The 27,598-nt window shown below is 36.4% G+C and overlaps 1 protein-coding gene across 1 annotated transcript; it reads left to right on the forward strand.

The window, feature by feature from the left end:
• The first annotated feature begins 630 nt into the window (after positions 1 to 630).
• LOC306888332 (liprin-beta-2-like) lies at positions 631 to 27,129 on the forward strand. Its single transcript, XM_079446549.1, has 20 exons — positions 631 to 881; positions 7,668 to 7,760; positions 8,004 to 8,115; positions 8,726 to 8,758; positions 9,123 to 9,184; positions 9,575 to 9,650; positions 16,132 to 16,226; positions 16,326 to 16,393; positions 16,475 to 16,517; positions 19,602 to 19,643; positions 19,811 to 19,940; positions 21,840 to 21,972; positions 22,104 to 22,223; positions 22,325 to 22,472; positions 22,672 to 22,783; positions 22,924 to 23,012; positions 23,105 to 23,227; positions 23,356 to 23,481; positions 26,289 to 26,477; positions 26,575 to 27,129. Exons 1-20 carry the CDS (start codon positions 795 to 797, stop codon positions 26,776 to 26,778), a joined length of 2,085 nt encoding a protein of 694 aa, XP_079302675.1. The 5' UTR covers positions 631 to 794; the 3' UTR covers positions 26,779 to 27,129.
• Positions 27,130 to 27,598: the final 469 nt, after the last annotated feature.

The following is a 27,598-nucleotide window of genomic DNA, read 5'->3' on the forward strand; positions in this document are numbered from 1 at the left end:
TTCTTCTGTAATCAGTCAGACAAGGATGTGTCCAGTTAAAAAAAATAAAATAAATGTTGCATGAATGTAATTGAGTGAGAGAAGCAAAGTGGTCTTGAAGCTTTCAGTAGATCTGCTAGAGACATTAGGACCATTTATGAAGATAAAATCCTTCCAGACATGGTAAGACACCTGTACTTATCCATAACATTTTCAAGGACAAAATTCACATTCCACTGCTTGTAAATCTCATTTTCCTCGTAAGCTAATTGTATATTTCTGTTTAACTCGTCTTTGCTTTGAAAGCTCTTTGGTTTATTAAATCTCCAGTCTTCAGATGGGAAGGTTTTCAGGGCATGTGCCTGTGGTCATTGAGGTTTTGGCCTTCAAAGATGAATCCTATTCCAGTGACATGGGCCTAATATTTTCCATATGCTGTCTTTGAAATATGTATTTAGTTTTATTTAATTTTTAGCTTTGATTCTGTGTTGGTGATTTAATACCCATTCTGTTTACTATGCTCAAATAATGCACTTTTCCCACCACGATCAGAACACTCAAGCTCTGTCTCATGCTCTCTCTCATGTGTCAGTCCCTGCGAGAGAAGTGGGTAAATATAGCCCTCATAACCTGTGTATATTTAGCCATTGTGGGACAGTAAAGTACATATCTTTTGAACGGACTTTGTGCCTCCTTAAGAGTGCAGTTCCTTAGTTTCCTTTATTTGTGTGTGTGTGTGTGTGTTTGAATTTGTGTGTGGACTCTCATAGGAGCTTCTGAAAAGGAGTTCTCTAGAGTCAAAGAAGCTGGGGTTGATGGAGGAAGTGTCCTGTCTAAAACTGAAGCTGGGGAACATGGAAGAGAAACACATCAAGAGTGCTGAGAGACAACATAAAGCTGAGGTAAAACTCTTATGAAATCTAAAATAAAACTCAACAGATTGAAGTAAGAACATAATCTGGAAACTATGTGGTCTTATACTCCCCTGAAGCTAACTTATTTAGGCTACAACCAGTGGGTATGTTGAATTATACATGTGTATATATATATACATATATACATTTAAAACATATATAACATAGAAATTGTGAATTGCACAGACCCACTTTTACCACAGATCTGGAGCAGGGTGGCACTCATATTTGATGAGATGTAATCAAAATTGCTGAAATAAAATGAAATAAACTGTTCACATGCAAGAAAAAAATAAAAACTGTTAAGGGACCAGATGGGCTCAGTTTTTGACCAATAATATCAAAAACGCCAAATATCGGTAAATGTATCAGTCTTAAACTTAAACTGTTGTTTCTTAAAGTCTTGTAAACTCTGCTATGTATTTCTCAAAAACAAAAAAAAAAGCTGATGTTTTGACTTACGTCAAACAATTTGTGTCTCTTAATTTACAGTTTGCCACTTTCATGTAATTACTATGTTCAGAGTAACTACTGCGGGACAGAACTGGTTGATCTAAAATATACCTTTCCTCTGACATTATGATGTGCTGGCATACGCTGTGTGTGTTTGTGTAGCTGTGTACCTTTCATTTAACCATTATGGGCCTCATACAATACAAGCAGAACTAATTTCTGTGTAATGGTCTTGAGCAGTCTAGTCTAAATGACAAACAGTCAGAGTGTTAAGAATGACCTCAGCGTGATGTCTGACAACTGCTGGGCTTCACACAGTTAAAGAATGGCACCAATCCACCCGTGAGCATTCTAGCGGCATGCCTCTCTCTCTCTCTCTCTCTCTCTCTCTCTCACTCTCTCACTCTCTCACTCACGAGGTTCTGGCTTTCTACCTGCTATAGATAGGCCAGTTTACCATGCTGTTGGTGTCCCATGGAGTCTCGCATGAAAGTTATTTCATCCACATGCTGGAGACAGTACATGATTTTTAACTTTTATTAGAACACAGGCTCCTTTGCTGTAAAAGATGCTACAGGAGTCTGTGTTTGACAGGTTATTATTATTATTTTATAAACTTCATTGCTGTCTTTGCTTTTAAAAGTTACAGCTATTTTTGTCACAATTTTTGGTGCCTGGCATACTAAAAGTTAAGTGGTTATTATAGGTTATGAAGCCATTATGGTTCACACAGGAAAGCCAAGTTCCTCAGCTAACGACAGCTTTATGCATTAAATTGTGAGTTAACTTGATATGTTTTTAAAGATTAGTACCCAGACGATGAAGTTATTTCAAACTCCACATTGGAAACTGGTTTGTGTTCAAATCATGATTACCCATGCAGTATATCCTGGAAAATAAATTTAGATACTTGGCTCTTTAACAAAAGCTCTTATATTTGAGACCTTGGCTTGTGTGAAATTCGGTCAGAGGGATATTTACTCGTCTAAAAGAATATTTCAGAAAGCCCAGGCTGATAGGAGCAGACAGCATGTGTTCTCATTGTGGTTTGTTTAAAAGGGTAGTAGATGAGCTGTTGAATGATGTTCATGAATGATCCTGAAATGTTCCATTGTATTAAACCAACAGAGTGTCCTGGAAAAGCAGATTGAAAGAAATACTAATTCGTAAGAAACTAGCATGCTCTCATGATTATGCATTATTTTTAATAATTTAGGTTGAGTACTCACCTTGTTAAAAAAAAAAAAAAGACTACATTTGTAGTGTATAAAATGACACACAGTTTTTGATCGGTCATACTTTAGTTTGGTGACCAATTCTCACTATTAAGTAACAGAACTACACCTTTTGCCTCAAACTCCTAATTTGCTGCTTATTAATAGTTATCAATGTAGTTGTTAAGTTTAGGTATAGAGTAGGATTAATGGAACTAAAATATGGTAATGCAGAATAAGGCATCGTGATTTATAAGTATTATTAAACAGCCAGAATGCTAGTATGCTACATGCTAATAAGCAACTAGTTAATAGCGAAAATTGGTCCTTAAACTAAAATGTTATTTTTTTTTTAATGGGACATTTAGGAGCATTTATGTTACATTGTTATATTCTTTTAAACTAGTATGTTTAAGTTTCTTTGTTTGTTTGAAGAGTTAATCTAACACAAACACACGCAGGTTAAAGGCCATTGCACACTGAGTCCGAATTTTTCGTCCGAAATTTTCGCACGTTGAAAAATAAATACGACCTCACGTTTTGTCAATCACGTTTGCACACTGCCTCCGAAATTTTCGTCCGTCAAAAGAAAATTCGGATCAGGTTTGATTTTTTTTTTTATGCCTGGCGCGCACCTTTCCGATGCCACAGTTCGGTGTGTGTGTGTGTCCATACCTCAGACAGTCTCTGTTCAGGATAAATTAGTTCACGGAAATTGGTGGTCTTCTTTTTATTATGTGGATTCAGTATCGCTAGCAAAGTATCAAACTGAGGCACTGACATCCTGAAATAAACTTTGAATCTCTCGAGATAATCCCGCAGCTCTGGTGGAACCTTCCTCTCTGCGCAATCTGGATTGGATGGACCCAATATTTCCTTTTTCTTTTTTTAAAAAGAGAGAGGACAACAAAATCATCCTCACTGCTTGAAGACATTTTGTATAGTTTTGCGAATTTTTTCGCAACGGATTAATTAAAACGCATCGGACTCAGTGTGCAAGGTCTCTGTGCGTGACGAATTTTTAAGATTGCGAATGCGAAAAAACGCATGCGAAAATTTCGGACTCAGTGTGCAGAGACCTTAACCTTTCGCAACTTTGTCCTCATAATGTACACAAATAGATGCTGTAATGACACCTCATGCAGACAGTCAGTCTAGAGAAACAACTTCCAGTGACTTTATGTAAAAGTTCCATTTGGCAAAATAAATAACAATTACATTTAAACTATGAATTTGTTGTTTGTAGTGGTACTAAACTGTGTTTGTGTAATGACACTGACTGATCGTTAGTCATATTACAAACCGAATTCCGGAAATGTTGGGACATTTTTTAAAATTTGAATAAAATGAAATCTAAAAGAATTTCAAATCACATGAGCCAATATTTTATTCATAATAGAACATAGATAAACATAACACATGTTTAAACTGAGAAATGTTACAATGTTATGCACAAAATGAGCTCATTTCAAACTTGATGCCTGCTACAGGTCTCAAAATAGTTGGGACAGGGGCATGTTTACCATGGTGTACCATCTCATCTTCTTTTCAAAACAGTTTGAAGATGTCTGGCCATCAAGGTTGTGTGTTTCTGGAGTTTTGGTGTTGGAATTTGGTCCAATTCTTGCCTGAAATAGGTTTCCAGCTAAATGATGCGCCAAATGTTCTTTATAAGTGAACGATCTAGACTGCAGGCAGGCCAATTCAGCACCTGGACTCTTCTAATACAAAGCCATGCTGTTGAAATAGCTGCAGTATGTGGTTTTGCATTGTCCTGCTGAGCTACACAAGGCCTTCCCTGAAAAAGACATCGTCTGGAGGAGAGCATACAGTATGTTGCTCTAAAACCTTTATATACCTTTCAGCATTCATAGTGCCTTCCAAAACATGCAAGCTGCCCATACCGTATGCACTTATGCACCCCCATACCATCAGAGATGCTGGCTTTTGAACTGAATACTGATAACACGCAGGAAGGTCTTCCTCCTCTTTTGCCCGGAGGGCACGGCGTCTGTGATTTCCAATAAGAATGTCAAATTTGGACTCGTCTGACCATAGAACACTTTTCCAATTTGAAACAGTCCATTTTAAATGAGCCTTGGCCCACAGGACACGAAAGCGCTTCTGGACCATGTTCACATATGGCTTCCTTTTTGCATGATAGAGCTTTAGTTGGCATTTGCAGATGGCACGGCGGATTGTTTACCGACAGTGGTTTCTGGAAGTATTCCTGGGCCCATTTAGTAATGTCAATGACAGATTCATGCCAATGAGTGATGCAGTGTCGTCTGAGGGCCTGAAGACCACGGCATCCAACAAAGGTTTATTTGTTATGTTCTCTATGTTCTATTGTGAATAAAATATTGGCTCATGTGATTTGAAAGTCATTTAGTTTTTATTTTATTCAAATAAAAAAAAAAACGTCCCAACATTTCCAGAATTCGGGTTGTACATTTTTAACATGCATGATACTAGTTGGGAAGAGAAAAGCACTTGAGGAAAGGATATATCAGAGGTTACATCTAGAAAACACAAAGTAGACAAGTGATTTAATAATCTAATTATTCAAGAAACTTGTAGAACACAGACAGGAGGAAACCACTGCATGTCTGCTTCCCATAATCCATTCTTTCCACTTTCTCTTACCTTCTTTTATCTGTTTTTCCCTATTGCTATTCCTTTCTGACAGAGTGTAGTGAATCTGATTAGCGAGCTTCAGGAGCAGATGTGTAGGATTCGGCAGGAGATCTCTAGTAAGATCCAAGAGAAGCCAGCGGAGATGGTCCCAGAGGAAGGTTGTGGCAGTGAGCCAGCGCATGCCTCTCTGACTGAGCCAAAGCCAGTGGTGGGTCTGAGACCTGGACACATTTAAACATTGTGGAACTGTGGAATAAAAGTTTTTAGGCACCACTTGGATCTGACAGGTTTATAGTCATAGTCTGTAATCTGCAAAAACAACTTTATTTTGACAGTCCATTTTAGATATTCCACTGACTATAAGTAACTTTGCAACTTTGTAAACTACCAGTCAATAAGAGTATTAGTAGATCATCTACTTAACTTCTGCTAAAAAAATATTTTGATGGTCCCTCAACAAGCATTATGCTAACTTTGCAAGTATATATCAACTTATTCTACTAAACCTAACCTAATAGTCTAATACGCTAAATAGAATTAGTGGGCATGTAGTTGCAAAGCTACTTATATTTAGTAGAATGTCTTAAGTGGACAATCAAAATAAACTGAGTTAGATTTTTTATTTTATTTTTTTTATAAATGGATGCCATCTTTCTACAATTATACATTATTATTGATCAACAGTGTTTGATAGTGTATGATATCTAATAGAGCTTTATCAGTGACCACCCACATCTACTGAGCTTTGGTTCTGTAATTATTATTTTTTTTATTCTATTTATTTATTTTTCATTAATATTTAACCATTTGAACATTTTGTACACTATTTAGAATTAACTGTTTTTTCAGGTGTTGTGTTTTTGCAAACATCTTACTGGGATCAAGTATTGTAAACTGTGTAATTGAATTAGTCTGTGCTTTGTTTCTGTTGTTGTAGTTTTTAAAATACATTTTCTTGCAAGACAACTTATTGCTGTAGTTTATGTTCTAGCACTACAAAATCCCACATCATGTATGCAGTCACTAGCTAACATTATCTAGATAGCCTGACAAAACCGTCTTGCTAGATGCATTTCCCATTGCCATCTTAAAAGTAAATTTTCTAATTGAGCAAGCTCTTTTTTTAGAAATTTGGATAATTTAATTCTACACCTGGAATTTGGCTATTAAATCAAATTAATGGTTTATACGGTAGCATATATCATTGCTTAAGGAGTTCTGGGATGGTCTTGTAATGATTGGTAGTGCATAAACATATTTTTTTATGACGATTTGAATGTGACTTTTACTTCTAGAACCTATTATCTGTTTCTTTTCTGTCATTAGTTTTTTTTTTGGGCTGTGGTTATGTCTTCATTGCTTGACAAAAATGTTTTCTATTGTTTAACCCTTTCTATTGTTTAACAGAAGGGTGCCCGATCCTGTTCCTGGAGATCCACCTTCCTGCAAAGTTCTGCTCCTACCCTACTGTAATCAAACACACCTGAACCAGCTAATTAAGACAGGTGTGTTGGTGTAGGGTTGGACCTAGGGTGCTTCTCAATTCTTATTTGTGCATCCTCGTTTCCTTTCCTCGGTTCCTTTCCTCGTGTCTTAGCTCCACCCCCTTAGGATACGAGGGAAGGATGCAAGGAAAGGAAATGAGGACGGAGGAATCAAAGGATGAACATTGGAATATTCTTGACCACCCAAGCGTCACTTCAAAGCGTCATCAGCTGCGCTAAAGGGATCTGCCCTTATGTTGTTAAAGTTCCTTATTTAAGGCATTCATAATAAACATTAATAAAGCAAGATGCCCTGTTGAAATATATGACGTGTGGTTTATTTAAACTGCAAAGGTAAAATATTAATGTAAATTATTGTGACAGATGTTAACGGGGAGGAAAATTTATAAGTGCATCACGTTTAGTCGATAAAACACTTCCGCAAAGGATGCGCCTGTGTATCCTCGCTCATGACTCCTCAGGAAGCCTCCTCGCGGTGCAATTAGAGAACTGAGATGCCCTTCAAGATGGCTGAGCTCGATCGGTTTAGGCAACCCAATAGGCAACCCAACCGAACTAAACACAAGGCTTAAATAGACAGAGAACTAATCAGGGTAAGCAGAAACATCTGTGAACTACAGTTACCTGAAACCATAGAAATTAACCAGTGGATTAACCAGTGGTGGGAAAATTGGAACTATTGGGTAAAACTATTGGGAAATATTGGGTAAAACACAGGAACAAGGAATAATAGAAAAAAAAAAAAACAGACCTGAACATACATGACAGCCGGGAGGTATTTCTCCAGGAACAGGATTGGACAACCTTGCCTAAATTGACCATGGTAACCATGATGTATTACAGCAATGTGTTACCAGTTTGATTTTTAACATGGGAACATTATGTATTCCCATTATTACCTGGCAATAAAGCTCATTCTGACTCTGATAACATTTTTCATTATTGGTGCGTGCATTATTACACAGAACCTGCTTCAGGAGCTCAACATGCTCAAGCATCGAGTTGACGAGCTGGAACAGGAGAAGATGCAGTACGAGCAGAAGCTCAAAGTGACACAGGTACTGCCACACAAATGTGATTGTGAATCACAAAGGCACAAATGTTGTCCCAAAGGTGTTGTTCACAAACAATATTCCAATGTAGCTCATGTAGTGATCATCTGTGGTCAATGCAGCAATGTTTCTGCTCTCTACAATGTCCTTTTAATACTCTTGTAAACGTGGCTTGTTATTAATGCAAATAATTTAAATTAATTTGTACAGTTTTGGCTATATCATAATGACATTTTTCTGCTCTCTCAGGCAGAGATCATGAGTTTACAGCAGCTGTTGAGCTGTAAGAACTCTGAGATAGAGAGTCTACAGGCTCAGCTGCTCTCCAGAGCTCCAGTGTCTGTAGACAGTGCTGAAAGAGGTACTGCTTTCTCTCTCAAATCCATCTAACGCATTCAATACTAATGTAAAAGACAATTCAGCTCTTTGTATTTTTCACAGCTGTGTCTAATTAGTTGTGCATGTTAATTTGTGATAAGCCGGTATTTTTCCATTTGAGATATTTGTCCCATAGCTGTGTGCACTTGGCTAAGTAGCAAAAGTATTAGTTCTGCTGTTTTTAAATCTGTTGTTTGTCCGACTAATGACAGACAGTGAGAGAGTTCAGAGAATGCATGCATTTCATATGCATTGAGTTTTGCATCCAGATGTTGTTAGTTACATACAGTACTATGCATGAGTAGCAGTATGAGTATGTCCAAAAATGCAGTATTCATAATAGAACATACTTTATTAATGGCCGAGAAGCACGTTCTTCATCAAAAATAATGCATACACTGACAGCAAACGATTTCGGGAGAACATTGTCATTATTCTTGTAATTCCCTTTTGTGCTGTTACAGTTGCACTGAAATTGCACACTTAACCTTTAAATGTTAACAGCAGTTATTAGTAATTGCCATATGTGTATGCTGTGTGGTGTGGTAGCTAACAATGGTTCTTTTTCCTTACTACCATTCACTCACCATTAGAGGAGATATACAGAAGGAGACTCAACACCAAACGTAAGCTTGTTTATATTACACAAATTCACATAAATTGCTAGAAAGATTAATGCAGAATGCATCTGTGTATATAAAACCAATTTCTCCATTTAATTGTGTAAGTTCTCACTTGTTTCATTGTTTTATGTGACCCCATAAACTCATGCCTGTGTAAATGTCGTGTGAACTGGTGACTCTAAAATGAAGTCATAACCATTTATTGCTCCAATTGGCTTTCCTTGGAAAAGTATGTTCAGGGTAGCAGATCTTAAACATTTGTAAGGTTCATGAAATTGTAGACTGTGGTTACTAGACACTGTAAACAATCTTGCAGATCTTGAATTCCCATAAGTTTATTTATTTATTTTTTTTTGTCTGTCAACAGATCAGGAGCTACAAAGGCTGAAGACAGGAATGGAATCACTTATAGCAGCTAATGATGAAAAGGTAGATTTTCTTATTTTTTTTTTATTTTTTTACTTTAAACGTTAAAAGAAAAAATATAAATAAACACATGAAATCCATAATTGTTATGGTCACTAACAGAAAAAAAAAAAACAATCTGGAAATTCCAAATTATAGCTCACTGTGTGAACACACTCTCCTCACCATGTTCACAGGGTGAGCAAGAGCAATTTTGAGCACACTGGACCCTTTGTTCCTCACACTGCCCTGTGTTTATGGACTTAAGTGTGCAGAATGTCTGTGGAACTGAAGCCAGAACCAGCTTCCCCAGACATGTGCCAAATACTTGGACTTACAGTACCTGTGGCAGAGACTGCTTTGTGTGTCATTTGATCACATTTATTATTTGGTGTCTCTTTTTTTTTTTTTCAGGATCGTCGAATAGAAGAGCTCACTCTCCTCCTCAGCAAGTTCAGACAAATTAATGAAATCATCACTTTAGTTCAAGGTAAATTCTTAAACTATTTTTTGCCTGTTTTGTCAGATAGTCAATGGTCATATACCCATCAAAACCATTTTATAGAGATTTGCCAGAAAATATTTAAAATGCAAAAAATGCACAATAATCATGCATAAAAAAATGTCAGGTGATAACCTTTTGCTGATCATGTAGAAATTATTAAATGACGAGTGCATTGTCTGTTGGAAATGGCAATGAGATTAAATCAAAACCGAATGATTATTTTACTCAAATTAAATCACACTTTTTGGGAGTTATGATCAAGTGTTGAAATATTGAATTCCAGATAGCTACCCTAGTGAAAAATAAATATACTAAAATGTATTGTATTTGAAATATATTTATTTCATGCTAAGTATACTACAAATACATTTTCATTTTTTTCAGAATGAGAATTAGCTTTATTACCAAGTATGTTTGCACATACGAGGAATTTGTTTTAGTGACAGTAGCTCCACAGTGCGACAGAATGACAGCGACAGGACACGGATAACAAAAAAAATAAATAATAATAATAATGTACAAATATACAAAATGGACAATATGCAAAATAGCACAAACACAATATAAAATATAACTGCAAGCAGCGATTACCGGGGTTCAAGCACTTAAGGTGGTCTTGGCCAACCTGGATGTATGGCTGACAGTTAAACATCCAAAATGGAGAATAGGCTCACAGACACAACACACACACACACACACACACACACACACGCAGAGACATTAAATGATTTAACTAGTATATTAATACTCTATAAGCAAATTTACATACACACACACAGACATACATGCACACACATTTTGTTGCAGAGATATATATATATATATATTTGAAATAAATGATAAGTGACAATACTTATTGCAAGTCTTCTCTTTTTAAGAGTTTATTTGTCATTTTCAGGTTTTACTGTAATCACAATCTAGCATAATTTAAAAAAAAAACTGATAGCTACAGGGTTTCTGCAGAATTTTTAAGCTCAAATTTAACACTTTTTAAGACCTTTTTTAAGACCTGCACAAATAAAATGAATACCATATAAGGTAGGGCAATGTCTATAGTACCATATTAAACTGTAAAACGACTGTCAAAAGTATTCAGATACGTTTTATGAAATTATAAACTTTACATTTCAGCCTTTCAAGTCAACAGTATTAATTATATTGATTTGAACAATTATTATCAATAAATTATTATATAAATTAAATAACATGAATTAGGGGTGTACGAAATTGACAAAAAAATTATATCTTGATATTTTCTGGGATTTTATCGATAACAATAATTATACAATATTTTGTTGAGTGTCTTATTGGGTATCTTAAAGATTACTGTGGACAGCTGAATCCTGATTTTTTTTTTTATATATATTCTGCATATTCTGTGTGGTCAGTTCACAGCAGTTATAGAAATGAATCTTTTCCAACAAGTTGTATGGGCATTTTTACCTTTAAGCCATTTTTTTCTAAAAGTGTGCATCATCTTTTGAGTCAAATTCTTGCATTTGGGCTATTACCAAGCAAATTAAATCAGTATCAACAAAATGTATCTTTGCAATGCATCTGAATTGGCATTTAGATGTATTTACACACTCTTTATTAATGCAGCTCATATAATGCTAACCTGCAGTTACAAATGCATAAATAATGTTATGCTATTTGAAGCATAAAACAACCGCCAGCAAGTGGACTGTTAATAAGTCATGTTGCTCAGAGACGCAAAACAATGCTGTGACTGTGTTTGGAATTATTTGTGTTGTAGAAATAGAGCAAAAGCAGGAAATATGGTGTCTAAAACGCAAGTCTATTAATATTAACTTTTTGTTTATTGAACTGTTGCATACAATCAAAATCACATTTGTAATAATGCTGACTTTTGAAGAAAAGACTGGCGTCTTCGTGTGATATTAACTATATGAAATGATATACCTTAAATATAGGCTTTACATTTTCTGCCCCCATATCTTAAATTATGTGATGATTCTAAATGTATTTTAATCGACTGAATCGTGCAGTGAAACTCGTACACGCACTAGTTTAACCTGTTAACAGATTCATTCTCTGCCAGCAGGTTTGGCTGAAATATAACGGTTTTCCCGGTAAAGACCGAACACAAGCAGCGCAGCACCGGACTCTGAACTTGCAGCGCTCATGTTTAATGAAATCATAGCCTTTTGAAGTTTAATCTTCACATTCAGTCATATCGCAATTCTGGACTTTCCGTCTCCAAATTGAACCTCTTGAAATCATAATTAAGACTTTCTTGTACAATTTAAGACTTTTTAAGGAAAACCGTGGAAACCGTTTAATATGTCTGTATAAACAAAATGGTAAACTTTGACTAAATGTGATTTCAAATGTTATAACAAGTGATTTTATAATATATAAGCATGAATCCATCAAACCTATGAACAGTACTGTTTATGTTAGTTCAGTGGTTCTCAAACTTTTCCATGAAGTACCCCCAGCACTGCACATTTTGTATGTCTCCCTATATCTGATAAACCCACTTCAGGTCTTGCAGTCTCCACTATTGAGCTGATTAGTTGAATCAAGTGTGACAGACGAGGGAGATATACAAAATGTGCAGGGCTGGGGGTTCTCCAGGACAGGTTTGAGAACCACTGATTTAGTTGAACGAGGCCATTACTGGTCTTCCGCTTCCATCTAGTGCTTATAAATAGCAATTTATCATACAACACATTGTTTTTAACCTTTATAATTATTACAGTGTTATTTTTTGTCCAATCTCTCTTCAAATTTTGCATGCTTGTTTAGAATTAAATTATGCATAATGTTACACCGTTTTGAGAATTTGTTGGCTTTCTTTTAGAATTCATAGGCCCTTTGGGTACACTATGTAAAGAACATATTATAAAATGACCGATTTATAGTTGTGCAAATGCAAATGTTCAACTTTTTATGATAATTATTGACCTAGAGAGTCTAGGGAATAGTTCTGCATTGATTTGATTGATTTTGAGTTGAAAATTGAGGCTAGTTCACAGAAGTAGGATTTTTAAATAATCTCAAATACTTAAAAAAAAAACAGTTTGATTGATCCCAGAGGCAAAGTTGTTCAAAATGAGGACATCTATCGTTTGATATGAAGATATCGTGTATAAGTGAATATTAAGAACATTTTATTGCAATTTGAAGTCATTCACTATAGAAATACTGTGTTTTAGAGGCCTTTTGTACTGTTATAGCACCACCTATGGTCCAATCTCCATGAAACTTTGCATGCTTGTTAAGAGTCATCGTACACATGTTTTCAACAAGTTTCGTAAAATTTCAAGTTTTTGTTTAGGTTTTATAGGCTTCTGGGTATATTTGGCCATACCCATTTTTAGGACAAAATTCAAAATGTTTTGATAATTATTGATCTAGAGAGTCCAGAGAGTATTATTGCAGTGGTTTGATCGAGATTGAGCAAAAAACCTAGGACTAGTTCGCAAAAGTAGGTTTTTAACATAATTGAGAATATTTCCTGAACGACTTGATTGACAGTATTAGTCCCAGAGACACAGTTGTTCAGAATCAGGAGATCTATCAAATTATATGGAGATCTAGTGTTTGTGTGAATATATGAACATGTTCTACAATTTGAGCTCATTTTCTATACAAATATTGTGTTTTTGAAGGCTTTTTTTAACTGTTATAGCGCCACCTATGGTCCGATTTCCATGAAACTTTTGTTAAGAGTCATATGACACGTTTTCACCAAGTTTCGTAAAGTTTTGAGTTTTCGTTTAGGTTTTATAGGCATTTTGGTATATGTGGCCACACCCCCTTATTAAATTATCCCATTGTAGCTAAACAAAGGACAAAATTCAAACTTTGTTGATAATTATTTATGTAGAGAGTCCAGAGATTATTACTGCAGTGGTTTGATCGAGATTGAGCGGAAAACCAGGGACTAGTTCTCAAAAGTAGGTTTTTCACACATTTGTGAATAATTAATGAATGATTTGATTGGCAGCAATGGTTCTTGAGGCAAAGTTGTGCAATATTAGGAGATATATCAAATGTTATGCATATTGTGTGGATGTGTGAAATACCATGTGAATACAGAGCCAAAAAACTTGTTAGCGCCAACTAGTGGCCGATTTCTTTAAAAATTCTTACAGGCCTTTAGGGTCATGAGTTGAACATGCCCACCGAGTTTCATTCCGATCGAACCTCCATTAACTTTGTCTAATAGGTGCTCAAACTTCATTGGCCGATGGCAGCCATGTTTTTTGAGATACGCCAATGTCCTCATAAATACTTATGGCACATTGGACCAAGACACTGCATACCAATTTTCAGGTCATTTTAACTAACTCTTGCATAGTTATAGCTGTGTTTGTTTTTTTCCATTTTATAGCGCCAACAGGTGGCAGAGCTGCGCAATTATTTTTTATTTGACCAAAGATTGAGCTCTTACACATGTGTTTCGAGATTGGTGAAGATATCTCATTTCGTTCACGAGCTATCCACAAGTTTCCTACGTCCCATGAGGCATTGCGTCAAAAGTGGGCGCGACTTCCGGTTCGAAGTAAACAAGCGGGAGTTGACACTCATTCATTCATTAGTTGACCGTCATTCAAGATTTAGTGATTCAAACTTAATGATGTGGGAACACAACCTCAACGAAATTAAAAGGGGTGATATAACAGTACCTTTACCATCCGCGGTAGATGGTTGGGAGGATGACGTGAAGAAGTGGCCTCGTATCACGTATGGTAAAATTTTTAGCTATTTTGTAGATTCAGTAGCCTGTGATGGTAAAGCGATGAGCAATCTGAAAAGCTCAGAGGCATATCAATATCTACACAGTGATAAAGTCGGTCGAGTGTTGTTTAAGGACGTCGGAAACGACCTTGCGTATCTAAAAGCTGACATTGAGCCGAGCCAGAGCCTGCACGTAACACATCATAAGGCTTGGGTGCTAGTTTCAGTGACAGGTGAAGTACAGACAGCGGGTTGTTCATGTATTGCAGGGCCAGGACGCTCTTGTAGTCATGCAGCAGCACTTTTGTGGAAGGTCAGTAAAGTGAGGACAATTAAGGGCACAAAATGTATTATTGTATTGTGCATTATTGTATATTTTTAATTAATTAATAAATGTACTAAACTGAAATGTTTACTGTGTGTCATTCATGTTCTGTATATGTTGCTTCACAGTAGCCTTGACTTAAAATATTTATTTTAATATTGTCGGCGTCTCTTCTCCGGTTGCTTCTCGTAACCCAGAAAGAGCGTTGGGTACGGGTTATCCACTGTTGGCTTCTTGTCCACGAAGTGAAACGAGCACACAAACAGGTGTTTTGGGTGTGTTTTTAAGTTTAAGTTCTTCCTCCATATTCTATTTGATTCGTCGTCTTTTGGGAGGGGATGGAAACTGTATAATCGTTCACAGGAACACTCAGATTTAGTTTTAGGCTTATGTTCAAAACACTCACGTTTAAGCCAATGAATTAGTTTAGTGCGGTTATATGTACAACCACGAACAGCACATGTTGTCCCTGAGCTCCGTAACGACATCTCTCATTAATGTTTGCGACTTTAAATAGCAGAAAAATGTACTCGAAAAATACCTAACCTCTTTGCTATCTAACACAAAATACCGTTGATTTAATACTTCCGCCACCTAACCGGAAGTTTCTCCCACGTTCTATTTTACAGTAGCGCCCCCCGGAAACAGGTGGATAGCCTTTGTAGTAAAATTGGCCCTCCGCTTTCGAAAGTTTTGGCACCCCATTTCGACAGCAAGTCGAAATTTCAACTTTTTTTTGATAATTATTGATATTCACTGCCCAGAGAATTTTTCTGTACTGATTGGTTCAGATCGGTTGAAAAAATCTAGGACTAGTTCGCAAAAATAGGTTTTGGACATAGCTCAATTTTGCGGAAAAACCGTACCTCACAGCGCGAATCCGATTTTTAGGATTTGTCCACCTTGACCCAAGGATTCCAAAATGTTTTTTGTCTATGACAAGCGGTTTAGGAGCTATTAGCGATTTCACGTTTTTGTTCACTGTAGCGCCCCCCCATAGGCCGATTGGGGCGAGCCTTTGCGACTTAAGCCTTGTCTGTGCAACCGGGGGAATGTTTACTAAATCGGAACAACTAATTGTGTACTTTAATTATTGCGCTTGTTTCGTGTGGACGAAAGTACAACTAAAGATATACTGAAGTATTCCGTATACTTCAGGTACACTTTAAATATATTGCATTTAAAGACTGATATTATACAAAATTCTTCATCAATAGTGGCATTAAAACACATTTTAGGCATAATATTAAGAAATGTGCTTTGTACAATAAAAAAATATTCAAAATAAATATTTCTTAATAAGTCTCAAGCAATATGTCAGTAAATATGTTAATAGATTTGAACTATACTTATTATGAAATAAATGCATTTTAAATACATTTCTTTTTACTAGGGTATAGCTTAATGATATGTAAATGATGCCTTCCTCAGACCCAGAAGACAAATCAGCAGAGATAAGCAGTGAAGATGGAAAACAGAACGGGATTGTAAAGATGAAGACTTTAACACATAAAGCTCATGCTGAGGTGTGTGTGTGTGTATATAGGTTCATGAGTATCAGTGGCTGCTGAAACTTACATTTCCTGAACCATTTCTGAACTTATTCTTTTTTGTCTCTGATAAAGTTGACCTTTAGTAGCTCATCTCCTCTGCTGTTGTCTTCAGCTTCTTCTCAGAAAGATGCAAACCCCAGGTAACAGCGTCTGTACATGCAAACCTCATTTCAAACAGTCAAATATATGTCACATATAACTATTGATGTTGTTTTCCTCAGGTCCATCAGTATGGAAGACTTTGAAGGCAGCCCAGCACAAAAGGTTTGGCCAAACAACCAATCTAATTTATTTATAGTTGATAGCTGTTGATACAGAATTATTTATTTATGGTTTGTGTGTGTGTGGTTTACTCAGAGCCAGTGTTGGGAAGGTTACTTTGGAAATGTAATAGGTTACAGATTACAAGTTACCCCACTTAAAATGTAAAAAGTAGTATAACTTTTCAATTACTTTATTAAAGTAATGTAACTGATTACTTTTCTAAATTTCTAATGTTTTCAACTGTTAATCATTTTCAAGCATGTTAACCAAGCAGGGTTCACCTTACAGTAGTGCTCAACATTACTGTCAGACTTTTGAAATCTTTCATCACTTGACTTAAGATTCTAATATTTTAATTTTAAAGGAGACACTAGGGGTTGCACCGACTAATCGACTAGTCGACTTCAGTGCTCTGCCATGACGCTTTAAGCTTGATGTCGACTAGTCGCTGGTCCTATAGAGGGCGCAAGAGGATAAGAAATCCACATTTATGCTCCGTTTCCAAACAGTTAAAATTACAAATTAATTCATACTCTGAAAGTGTTCCACAAGACATGTGTGATTATATTCCTGGATGCTTGAAATTGAACGGGAGAATGCACGTTTTAAACATCTTATTGTAAAGGTAAATTAATCGCGTTCTTATCTAATGCGCTGCTACACTGTAATGTGCAGCAGTGAACAAACACACACACACCGTGAACACACACCCGGAGCAGTGTGTGTTTGTTCACTGTTGTTTGTGCACATTGGATAGGTTAAATGCAGAGCACGAATTCCATATGTCGCTTCACTTCAATCGCTCTCACTAATGCATTCATTCATATGAATGTAATCTATGTTCTACTTATCTGTGTCTGATTTAGAACGAGCAGAAATATAACGACCAAAGAAGAAAGAACTGATAAAAATAAGATGTTAGAGGAGCAATAGCCATGTGGGCAGTCCAGTGTCATATGCCATAGCTGTGAACAAGATGTTTGCTGCGACTCGACTTTCATCACATAAAAGTCGACTTTAAAATATCTGAAGTCGTTCAACCCCTAGGAGGCACTGGATGAAAAATGTCTTAATTTGCATATTAATGTGTCTTAGCAGTTTGTGGACACAACCACCCTACAATGATAGAAATTCACTCCTTTTTAAACCATTAAATGCATGAATGTTTCACCAACCATTATTACATATTCGGGTCTTTAGTGAGCTGGACCTATATAGCCAGAACGGATGGATCTCTAACTGCTGCAACAGCAAAAAAAAAAAAAAAGCTTCAATTTGAGCAGATGATTTTACCATCGCTGTCATCGTCAGAGCGCACTTCCACACTACATTCAGCATCTGCCTCATATTCAAGATCTCAACCATATTCTCAAAACGATCATTTTCAATGATTTCATCTTCAATATTTTGATCACTGGCAGCTTATTCACCATATCCAGCATCAAATAGCAGTGACATTTATATATAATTGCGTATAGTAATTGCTCTGCAGTAAAGCCATTCAAACCAATTCAATTTTTGCTGATGATATTCCTTTGTTTTATGCCTGAGGTAATTATGAGTGAAACACCACGTCATCATTGTGTATCAAACAGTGTCACCTTGAGGAAAAAAGATGCATTGCACATATTGAGTAATCAGATACGTAAATATAGTTGCACGAAAAAAAAATACTTACATGTTTACATACCTGGGGTCTCTAGCAACCCTATACACTTTTTTACAAAAAAAATTATCAGAAAACAGGCTCTCTTTTATATTTTACATTTTGTTTTATTTTTATATTGTTTATAATGAATAGATTGAGGAATACTAAGAAAGCTTATGTCTAATTTAAAAAAAAAATGAAGGAGGGAGAGGGTAGAGAATGATGTATTGGGTCGCTAAAAACCCGTGGTATGCATTTAAGGGTTAATCCCCAAAAACCTAAACAGTCTCAATTATCAAGCCATTTTGATTTTGGAATGAATAACCAGCGCCCTCTCCACCCTCAATACCACTACTGAGGTGAGACCCTTAAGCAAGGCACCAAACCCCCGACTGCTCCCCGGGCGCCGCAGCAATATGGCTGCCCACTGCTTTGGGTGTGTTTGTGTTCATTACTGTGTGTGTGCACTTGGATGGGTTAAATGCAGAGCACAAATTCCGACTAGGTCAGCATACTTGGCCACACGCCATTTCACTTCACTTTCACTAAATTTATTCATGCCTGGCAGTGCAAATCATTTTACTCCAGACTGTTTTCTGAATGAGGGACAATTCAAGGCAGGTTTTGTTAAAAAGTTAAAACTCAAGGATGGATCACTTTCACAGAAGAGAGGGACGGGGTGAGCAGTGCTCATTAGCATGTAAAGAGATAACGAAACGAGTCACTGCGAACAGAGCTGTTTTTGACAAGGGAAAAAGGATGTTGTTTTACATGACCACTGAGACCATTTCAAGAAGACCCTAATGAATCATACCACCTTGTGGAAAATGGGCATCCGATGTCCCCTTTGAAGCGCAGCCACCGCAAAAACAGACTTACTTTAAAATCATGCTGAGGTTAAATACAGATTTAAAATCATAACAATAAATAATGTATAGCTATGATACTGTTTTTGAAATAAAATATTTGCATAGCTATGATGGGAAACACTGCATCTAGCAATGCCTTAGAAAAAAAGAGCTAATCTTAAAAAAATAAAGCAAATACAGTACATATACCCATATAGGAAATATAAGAGTTATCGGATAAGCACGTTATAAACTTCTGAAACATTGGTGTTTCATATTTTAGAGCAGTCACTGAAAATTGATTTCTTTCATAAATTGCAATCAAGTCTATGTGGGAGTGTGTGTGAAAAAAAAAAAAAATCAGATATAACCCCCTTTGTAATCCTTAATATTTTCATAAGTAACTAATTTGATTACACATTTTGTCTCAGTAACTATAACTGATTCCAATTACTTTTATTTTGTGATTAAAGTACGTAATTCCGTTACATGTAATTGGTTACTCCCCAACACTGCTCAGAGCTTATAACATCCTAAAATGATGTTGACATGCCAAGGTTCTTTCTAGTGATTCACTCTATTTTTTAGGCTGTGGATGGGAAACTGGTAGAGCCTGTTCTTTCAGAGGAGGTATAGAAATCATTGTCTTTAAGTTTCTGTCATCATAAAATCAAATAATGGCCATGTTGTTATTGGCAGTGGTTTAATGCTGATACTATAATAGGAGACTTTTGAAGATTAAATATGTCTGCAGCAGCCAGCATTATCTACACTTCACTTCTCACCCATTTGTATAGACTCGACCAGCTGATAACAAACATCCGACACGCCCAACAGTGTTGAGTCACCCAGAGAAGGGAGAGAGTGAGGCGAGTGACACATCAGACCAGAGGACACCAGAGAGCAAGGATGAAGACATCAACCTCAGTATGAGATCCTTTCATAGTATCTTGTCCTGTGTTGAAGACACTGCTGATTCTTTTAAGCCTATCATAATCATTTAGTTTTTGAAGATAATTGTCAGAGAGCAGGTGATCTTGCATAATTTGACTACACTCTTAAAAATAAAGGTGCTTGAAAGGTTCTTCACAGCGATGCCATAGAAGAACCATTTAGTCAAAGGTTCTTAAAAGAACCATCTCTTACCTTTTATAATCCGAAGAACCTTCTTTCACCACAAATAACCTTTTGTGCAACAGAAAGGTTCTTCAGATGTTAAAGGTTCTTTATGGAAGCACCTTTATTTTTAACAGTGTATTGGCATAAAGTCTGGTCCATATTGGAGCTTGTTCTAATCAAGAACTGCAGAAAAGTCTATTTGAATGAAATGTGAAGTCAACCAACCATTTTGACTTTTTATGCAACTTTTAACAGAGCTGGTACTATAAATCTGAAATCAGATAGGATTTTCCTTTCTAAAAAAGAATCTTGATATTTAATTCTAATCCATCTGAGTCTGTACTACTCATGGCAGAGGTATATTTCTGTATATTATTATAACAAGTATCTTGATTCCCAACCCTGCTTATTTGTGTTTGTTCTCGTACCCACCCATCTCTGGAGAGATATTTTTTTTTGTGACTAGAATGTATAATTCCTCCACACTATTTTGGAGGAAAACCACTTCTACCATTCCTAAAACCCTGTGCCTTTGATGAACTCTAATGAAAGGGTCTCTATCAGGAACCAGATCTATCATAGGGGCCCCACCTGTTCAGGACCCACCCTGTAACTGAAGCTCGACTGAAGGGAGGCAAATCATTGCCAGATGCCCAAACATGCTTTGACAAGCAGGGAGACTAGAGACAGGCCTATGAAAACCTGCTGTTAGTCTCTGATGCGCCATTAGTACAGCTGCTTTCATTTCATTCATTTAAATCTCTAACAATGAGCTAATAGCACTGAGGACCAAAAAATAAAAAATCTGCACTTTGTCTTTGGTAATTGCATGTACATTTCACACATGTAAATCATAACTAAAACCGTAATAGGGCTCAATGCCACAATCAAATCTCTCCCTCCTTTTCTCCCTTTTTCACTGTTTAAAGACACTTTGACTGTATTTAAAGGAATTTTCCCATTTATTTTTTAGCAATGCACCACTCCTATGGTTTTCTGTATCTGACTACTGCAGAAAATAAATTAAATCCTCCTAGTTTGTAAAAAGGACTGGAAAAATATCCTTTCAATTAAAGCCATAGCGGTCAAGCATGCAGAACTGCAATTAATTATTCAATTATTATTACACTATTTCAAAGGTATAACCATATCACATTGTCTGTGCAAAACTATTTCGAGTCTTTCAACACATGCTATTATCATTTGAGCAAGATATGCACAAGAAGCTATGTAATTCATAAATAACTATCATAAATGAACATTCCAACAGAGATTGTCATTAATGAATATCTAGTAAAAATAAAAACAATAATTATAAAAAAATAACCCTTCCTCAAAACAACTCTACAGCTCTGATAAATTACATTTACTGCATGCTGAATGCTGCAATAAAATAAAATGCTGTAACAAAAACATTAATTCATTCATTAATTCTCATTCTAAGCCTACATGATTTTTTCTGTTGTCTTTCTTTTTGCTGAGGGACTAAATAAATAAAAAAATCATACATGCATACATACGCAACATAAAATAAGATTTTACAATGAACATTTGCACGTTGAGCTTCCTCTTTATAATGCCTTTCCTTTGAGAAAAAATAAATAAATATATATATATATTTTTTTTTTTTAACCAAAATAGCATTCTGTTGCTGGTTTATGGTACATGCCATTCAGCAAAAAAATATTATTATTTTGTCCCCCTAAGGAATTACAGAGAAAATGAAGGACACAACCAGTTCTGACCTTTCTTCACTGTCTTCTGGAGTTGACTCTGGCCAGCAGTCTCCTGTGTTACAAGAAAACGTCAAAAATAGCAGCATACGCAAACTTTGGGGAAAGTGAGTTGATTATGAAATTTTTCTGTAGCATTTTCATAATGCTTTTTTTTTCATAAATTTTTCTGTTTCTGTTTGTTTTTCATTTTCAACCAATGAAAAACAAGCATCTAACAGGATGTGTTTGTATTGAGGATGAAGAGGACAGGTGTGCTGTCAGATGATATTGAGCCCACTCAGTTCAAGAGAGGAGGGTTCAGGGCCACCGCTGGGCCTCGGCTAACACGGACCCCTGATTCTGGATGCTCATCCCGGTAAACTTTCCTTCACAAACAGACAGGGCCAGATTTTGAAAGAACAATACAGATAAATAGCTGTTATTGCTCTGATGATGTTATTATCTTGTCATCATTAGTGCACACATACCTTTCTCTAAGTGGACGACGGAGCAGGTGTGTGGTTGGCTGGAGGACATTGGTTTGGGGCAGTATGTCAGTTTGGCACGTCAGTGGGTGGACAGCGGACAGACCCTCCTCTCTGCCTCTCCGCAGGAGCTTGAGAAGGTATCATTTTATATTTTGATTATCTTGCTGTCTATGGGTTATAGTAGTATGAGTGTACTCTGAATGATGTAAAATGATCAACCATAGTTTTTTTTTTTATTTTTATCATCTAAAATCAACAACAAAAATATACTGTTTAGCATGAAAGTCTTACTGAAACAGTACAGTTCCCATGACTCTTATGCACCGTTTTCAACAGGAGATTTGTATTAAACATCCTCTGCACAGAAAAAAGCTGCAATTGGCTCTCATAGCTTTTAGCAACAAGACGATGGAGAAATCTTCAGAACTGGATCACATCTGGGTTACGCGTATGTACTACAACTAATAAAATTAGCTAGATTTTAAGGAAATATAAGTGCTTGCTATGTGAAAAGAAATGAAAAGATTGACAGTATGACAGTGTTGAAATAAATGCATGTGTTTCCACTACCCTATTTTCCATCTGTAGGTTGGCTTGATGACATCGGTTTACCACAGTACAAAGATCAGTTCTATGAAAACAAAGTTGATGGTCGCATGCTACAGTACCTAACAGTGGTAAGACCAAAAGTTGCCTCTATCCCTGTGTTACATTTTTTTTCAAATTCACATATTTTTACCCTTTAGAAACTGATGTTCTTTTCTCACAGAATGATCTCTTGTTCTTGAAAGTCACCAGTCAGCTCCATCACTTGAGCATTAAATGTGCCATCCATGTCCTCCACGTTAACAAGTTTAACCCAAACTGCCTGAGACGCAGGCCAGGAGATGAAGTAAGACAAATCACAGATTTAAAAACTCACCATTTCAACTTCAGAATTGTATAGGATACTCACATCTCCACAAAGGATAAAACTTGAAACTCCGAAAGACAGTATTTCTATTTATTTATTTTTTGCAGAATAAGACATCTCCCTCTGAGGTGGTGCAGTGGTCCAACCATCGTGTGATGGAGTGGTTGAGGTCGGTGGATTTGGCTGAATATGCTCCAAACCTTAGAGGCAGCGGCGTTCATGGAGGCCTAATTGTGAGTCAGCTTTCACTGGTCATTAAATTACTACTGCTAATGAGGTTTAAATTTTCTCATACATTAAATTCACTATACTGTATATGTAATGTAGATAACAGGATTGTCCAATCCAGCAAGTTAAATAATTTATAATATACTGCAGTCATGTATTGTGCACAAAATTGTATTAACTAAATCACAAACACATAACTAGTCTAAACAAACATATACAATGATGCATACATGGTGTATGGAAAAGTGAAAATGACTGAATAAACCAAACTCAAGCAGGGGGAGGAATGGACAGTTACAAGTCAGTTTAACCCTCTGAAGGAACCACCAGCGCCTTTTTAGAAAGGAGTCTACAATTTATACGAAATCTGTGTTTCTTTTTATTTAATGTACAATACTTGCATTGCCTTGGCCGTTAAAACGAGCATCCGGATGCAGTCTTGAATGAAAGTCTTGATGATTTGAAGTTCTGATGGTATTGAAATAGCGATCACGTTCTTCTGGGACTGAAGAGTGACAAATATCTAAGATGTTATTCTGACTCCCGAGAGAAAAGTTGCAACATGGCTTGTTCATAAAGTATGCATAGAACAGTATACAACACCAAAGGCAAGAATATTAATAATACACACAATGACCTGCGTATATGAATGTTCATTCATAGAAAGGTGTGGCTATGAATTAATGAAAGAAGTCCTTTTCTATGGGCAGTATGTGTCTGTTTTGAAGTGAATTAAGTGAGTGTAAAACTCATTGTGAATTCCGTTAGAATTCATAAAACCTGTCTTAATCTTTTAATCTGTCCTTGCTGCTATGATAACCAGAGTTCTGTTCTGCCTCTGGTTGTTTGTTATGGCTTCAAAGACATCTCTGCACCCTGTCCAGTTATTGGGTGAGGGGTCTGTTGGATTATTTGTTAAATATAATGTGTCTGATTTGTCCAGCCATTACAAAAGATAATCAAACCACATGGCAAACAATACAAGACAAAGAACTGAACTGAAAGGGGGCAATACATTGTAGAACTGATGAGGGGTAAAAAAGGAGGAACAGGTGTGAGAAATCAGATAGCTCAATGGATCCTGAAAAGCGGGAACACAGGAAACGAGAACATGGTTATTCAAATCAATAAAACTCCAAGAAACGCTAACAGTACATTACCATCCTGCTAGGCATTGTAAACAAAACAAAAACAAACAAAAAAAAAAAAAACTGTGGTGGGAATGGGTGATGACCCAGATGAAAGAGTCAGATGGTGGCTACAGGGCTACAGATGGTGGTCTCTACCACTGCCAGGCCACGAAGAAACTGGCTGTGGAAGGGGCCACAGACTTGATGTGTGATGCCATCTAGAACCAGTGGGATGACCGAAAGAGGTGGATTCTGGAGAGGTGGAGACCTAGGCAGAGCCAAGGAGATGAAGATCCAGGGCCACACTACTCTGGTATGGAAAGTTAAGGCTGAGACACAGGCTCACTGGACTGAGATGGATCCATGAACTGAAAAAGGAAGTTGCTGTTGTTATTTCAATTGTTCATTGAGAAGAAAATAAAAAAAATAAGTGCACTTTCAGGATAGTAGATCTGTTGGGCAAGGTCCTAGAAGTTTCTGGTGTGGTTCTCGAGAGAGTGATCTTTCTGGGTGAGAAGGAAGTGATGGACAGCTTCTAGATCCACTGCATTGGATTCATTGCATCTGGCATGACAAGGAGGCAGGTATTTTATTAAAACAAAAGATAAAAGATAATCCAAATAGGGATAATAGCAGGAGAAACCACGTGGAAGCAAACAGTACAACGAACAGAACTTAAAGAATATATACTAGAACTGACAAGGGGTAAAACAAGGGGCAGGTGTTTATATAATATCATAAATTATATATGATAAATTATATGTATATGATAAGTGCTTATGTGAGAATTTGAGAATTTTTTTATTCAAGTATTTATTTTATTTTGCAGTTGGGGCTGAACTGTAACAGATGATGCTGTCTAACAGCAAACTACAATACTGAGAACTGTTTTAAGCACTTTTGAAACAACACTTTAGCTTGTTTTAAAAAATAATGCCATGGAATATTTTTATCAGTTAACTTCTAATTGAATCCAATAATTTTTTGGTGTAACCACCCTTGACTTTAAAACACTCAAGTTTTAAAGTACACATGTGCACCGTTTTTAAGGTAGTTTTTGTTGCTTTTTTTTTTCTATAGATTCATGCTCAATTGATTCTGCTTCCGGAATGAATCAGTGTTTTTGAATGAATCAGTTAGCCAGATGATTTAATGACTTGCTCATTAACACAGATACCTACTGTAATTTTGTAACCTACAGAAAAGACACTAAAAAATCCTTGTTACTGACGCACAGACTTAGAGTTTGTTTGGAACATGCAAACACAGACAAGTGGATCGACACAATGACACAAAGTCTCAAGGCTGTTGTACAGTTATATTAGCACTCTTAATGCAGGCACATTATTGCAGGACAGAGCTGAAGAAAAATACACAATTACTCATAGGAAGGGAGCATTTTTGATTGGCTAACTTTCTGCTGAATGGCTGCTCCTCGACTCAGTTTTGACATTTACAGAAGGGCTGACATTGTGATTTTATTTTTTTTATTTTTAGGATGCTTATTTCAGTGTCGCACAGTAGTAAGATTTCATGTATGATATTTTATCTATTTTAAGTTGTATCTGTTTTAAGTTGATCATGTTAAACCAATTGATTTTACTTTAGCTGTAACATTAAAATAAATATCATGATTATTTGGGGTGAAATATCCCTTTAAGTTGTATGTATTTCCATATCAGATCCTAGAGCCTCGCTTTCAGTCAGAGACCTTGGCCATGCTGCTCAACATCCCTCCACAGAAAACCCTCCTCAGACGCCACCTCGCCACTAACTTTAACTCACTGGTGGGGCCTCAGGCCCAGCAGGAGAAACAGGAGTTTGCCAATGCCAGTGGGCATGCACCACTTACCACCACTGCCAAAGTCAGGGTATGAGATTCCAAACAAAATAATCTATTTTATGCTACATATAAGTGGCAAGTATAATTTTTGTCATGTTTTATTTTTATTAATTTCTCTTTCTTAGCCAAAGAAGCTTGGTTTTACTAATTTCCGACAACTAAGAAAGCTCAGAATGGATGAATCAGCAGATTATATCTGCCCCATGGATACAGGGACCCCACCAACACTGAGTGAGAAACCAAAGAGGCCTTATGGAAGCTTCAGGGGCATCAGCCCCATCCTGGCCAGAGACTCAGACAGACTGGAACAGGTTGGGTCTAAGAACTGATTCACTGCATCTTCAATTTAGCCATTCTTAGCCAAACAATGCAGTGCTTACTGCCAGTAACACAGCATTAACACCATCAATCAGAAGAAGCCCAGAACTGATTCTTCAGTGCATCATCTGGAAATACTGGATATGACTGACCATGGGCTCTTAACATTGGAAATTATTATTATTATTATTATTGTTGTTGTTGTTGTCTGTCTGTCTTTAGTTCCAATGCTGAAATTTCACCTTGACAAGTTGATTTGAGTTTCCTGATTTTATTATTTTTAATGAATAATTTATACCTATCCCTGGCAAGAAAAAAAAAAAAAAAGTTTTGAAATGACCAATAAACTGTTTATTTACTTTTCTCTCTCTTTCATGATATGAACAAACCCTTTGAAAACACTGTAGTAAAACGTGTATGCGGTATTGAAATGATGCATTATAATATATAAACCAGTAACACTTTAGAATACTGTTGCATCCTGAATACACAGGATCAAATGATGACTGCAATAGTAAAATTCTAGTAACTGAATGTGTCTGTTGCTTATATAACCCTGGCCAGTGCTTAATTTGAGCCGGATCCTGCCAGATTCTGTTCCAGAAAATGTCAGATTTCGGATTTTTGCATTCCCGTATTTGTTTTTAAAGATCGGGCATTAACAAGTGCATTAGATCATGACAGTGCATAAGATACAGAGTGATTGCGGGTTAATAAATGTAGATGTATTTGGAGCATGATTTGTAGATTATGTATTGGTCCTCAACATATTATTGACCAATCAGCTTTCTTAAATTCAAAATCGTTCTTGTTGCTTGGCGCTACTGCTTA

The sequence above is a fragment of the Barbus barbus genome (genome assembly GCF_936440315.1).
Source record: "Barbus barbus genome assembly, chromosome: 22".
Taxonomy (NCBI): domain Eukaryota; kingdom Metazoa; phylum Chordata; class Actinopteri; order Cypriniformes; family Cyprinidae; genus Barbus; species Barbus barbus.

What these genes read in the sequence shown, in the direction of transcription:
- LOC306888332 (XM_079446549.1), top strand. Translation starts at nt 795, where the DNA reads ATGGAGGAAGTGTCCTGTCTAAAACTGAAGCTGGGGAACATGGAAGAG. An exon ending in GGATGAAGACATCAACCTCA is followed by an intron (nt 19,941 to 21,839) that starts GTATGAGATCCT and finishes TGTCCCCCTAAG; the next exon opens with GAATTACAGAGAAAATGAAG. An exon ending in GCGTTCATGGAGGCCTAATT is followed by an intron (nt 23,482 to 26,288) that starts GTGAGTCAGCTT and finishes TTTCCATATCAG; the next exon opens with ATCCTAGAGCCTCGCTTTCA.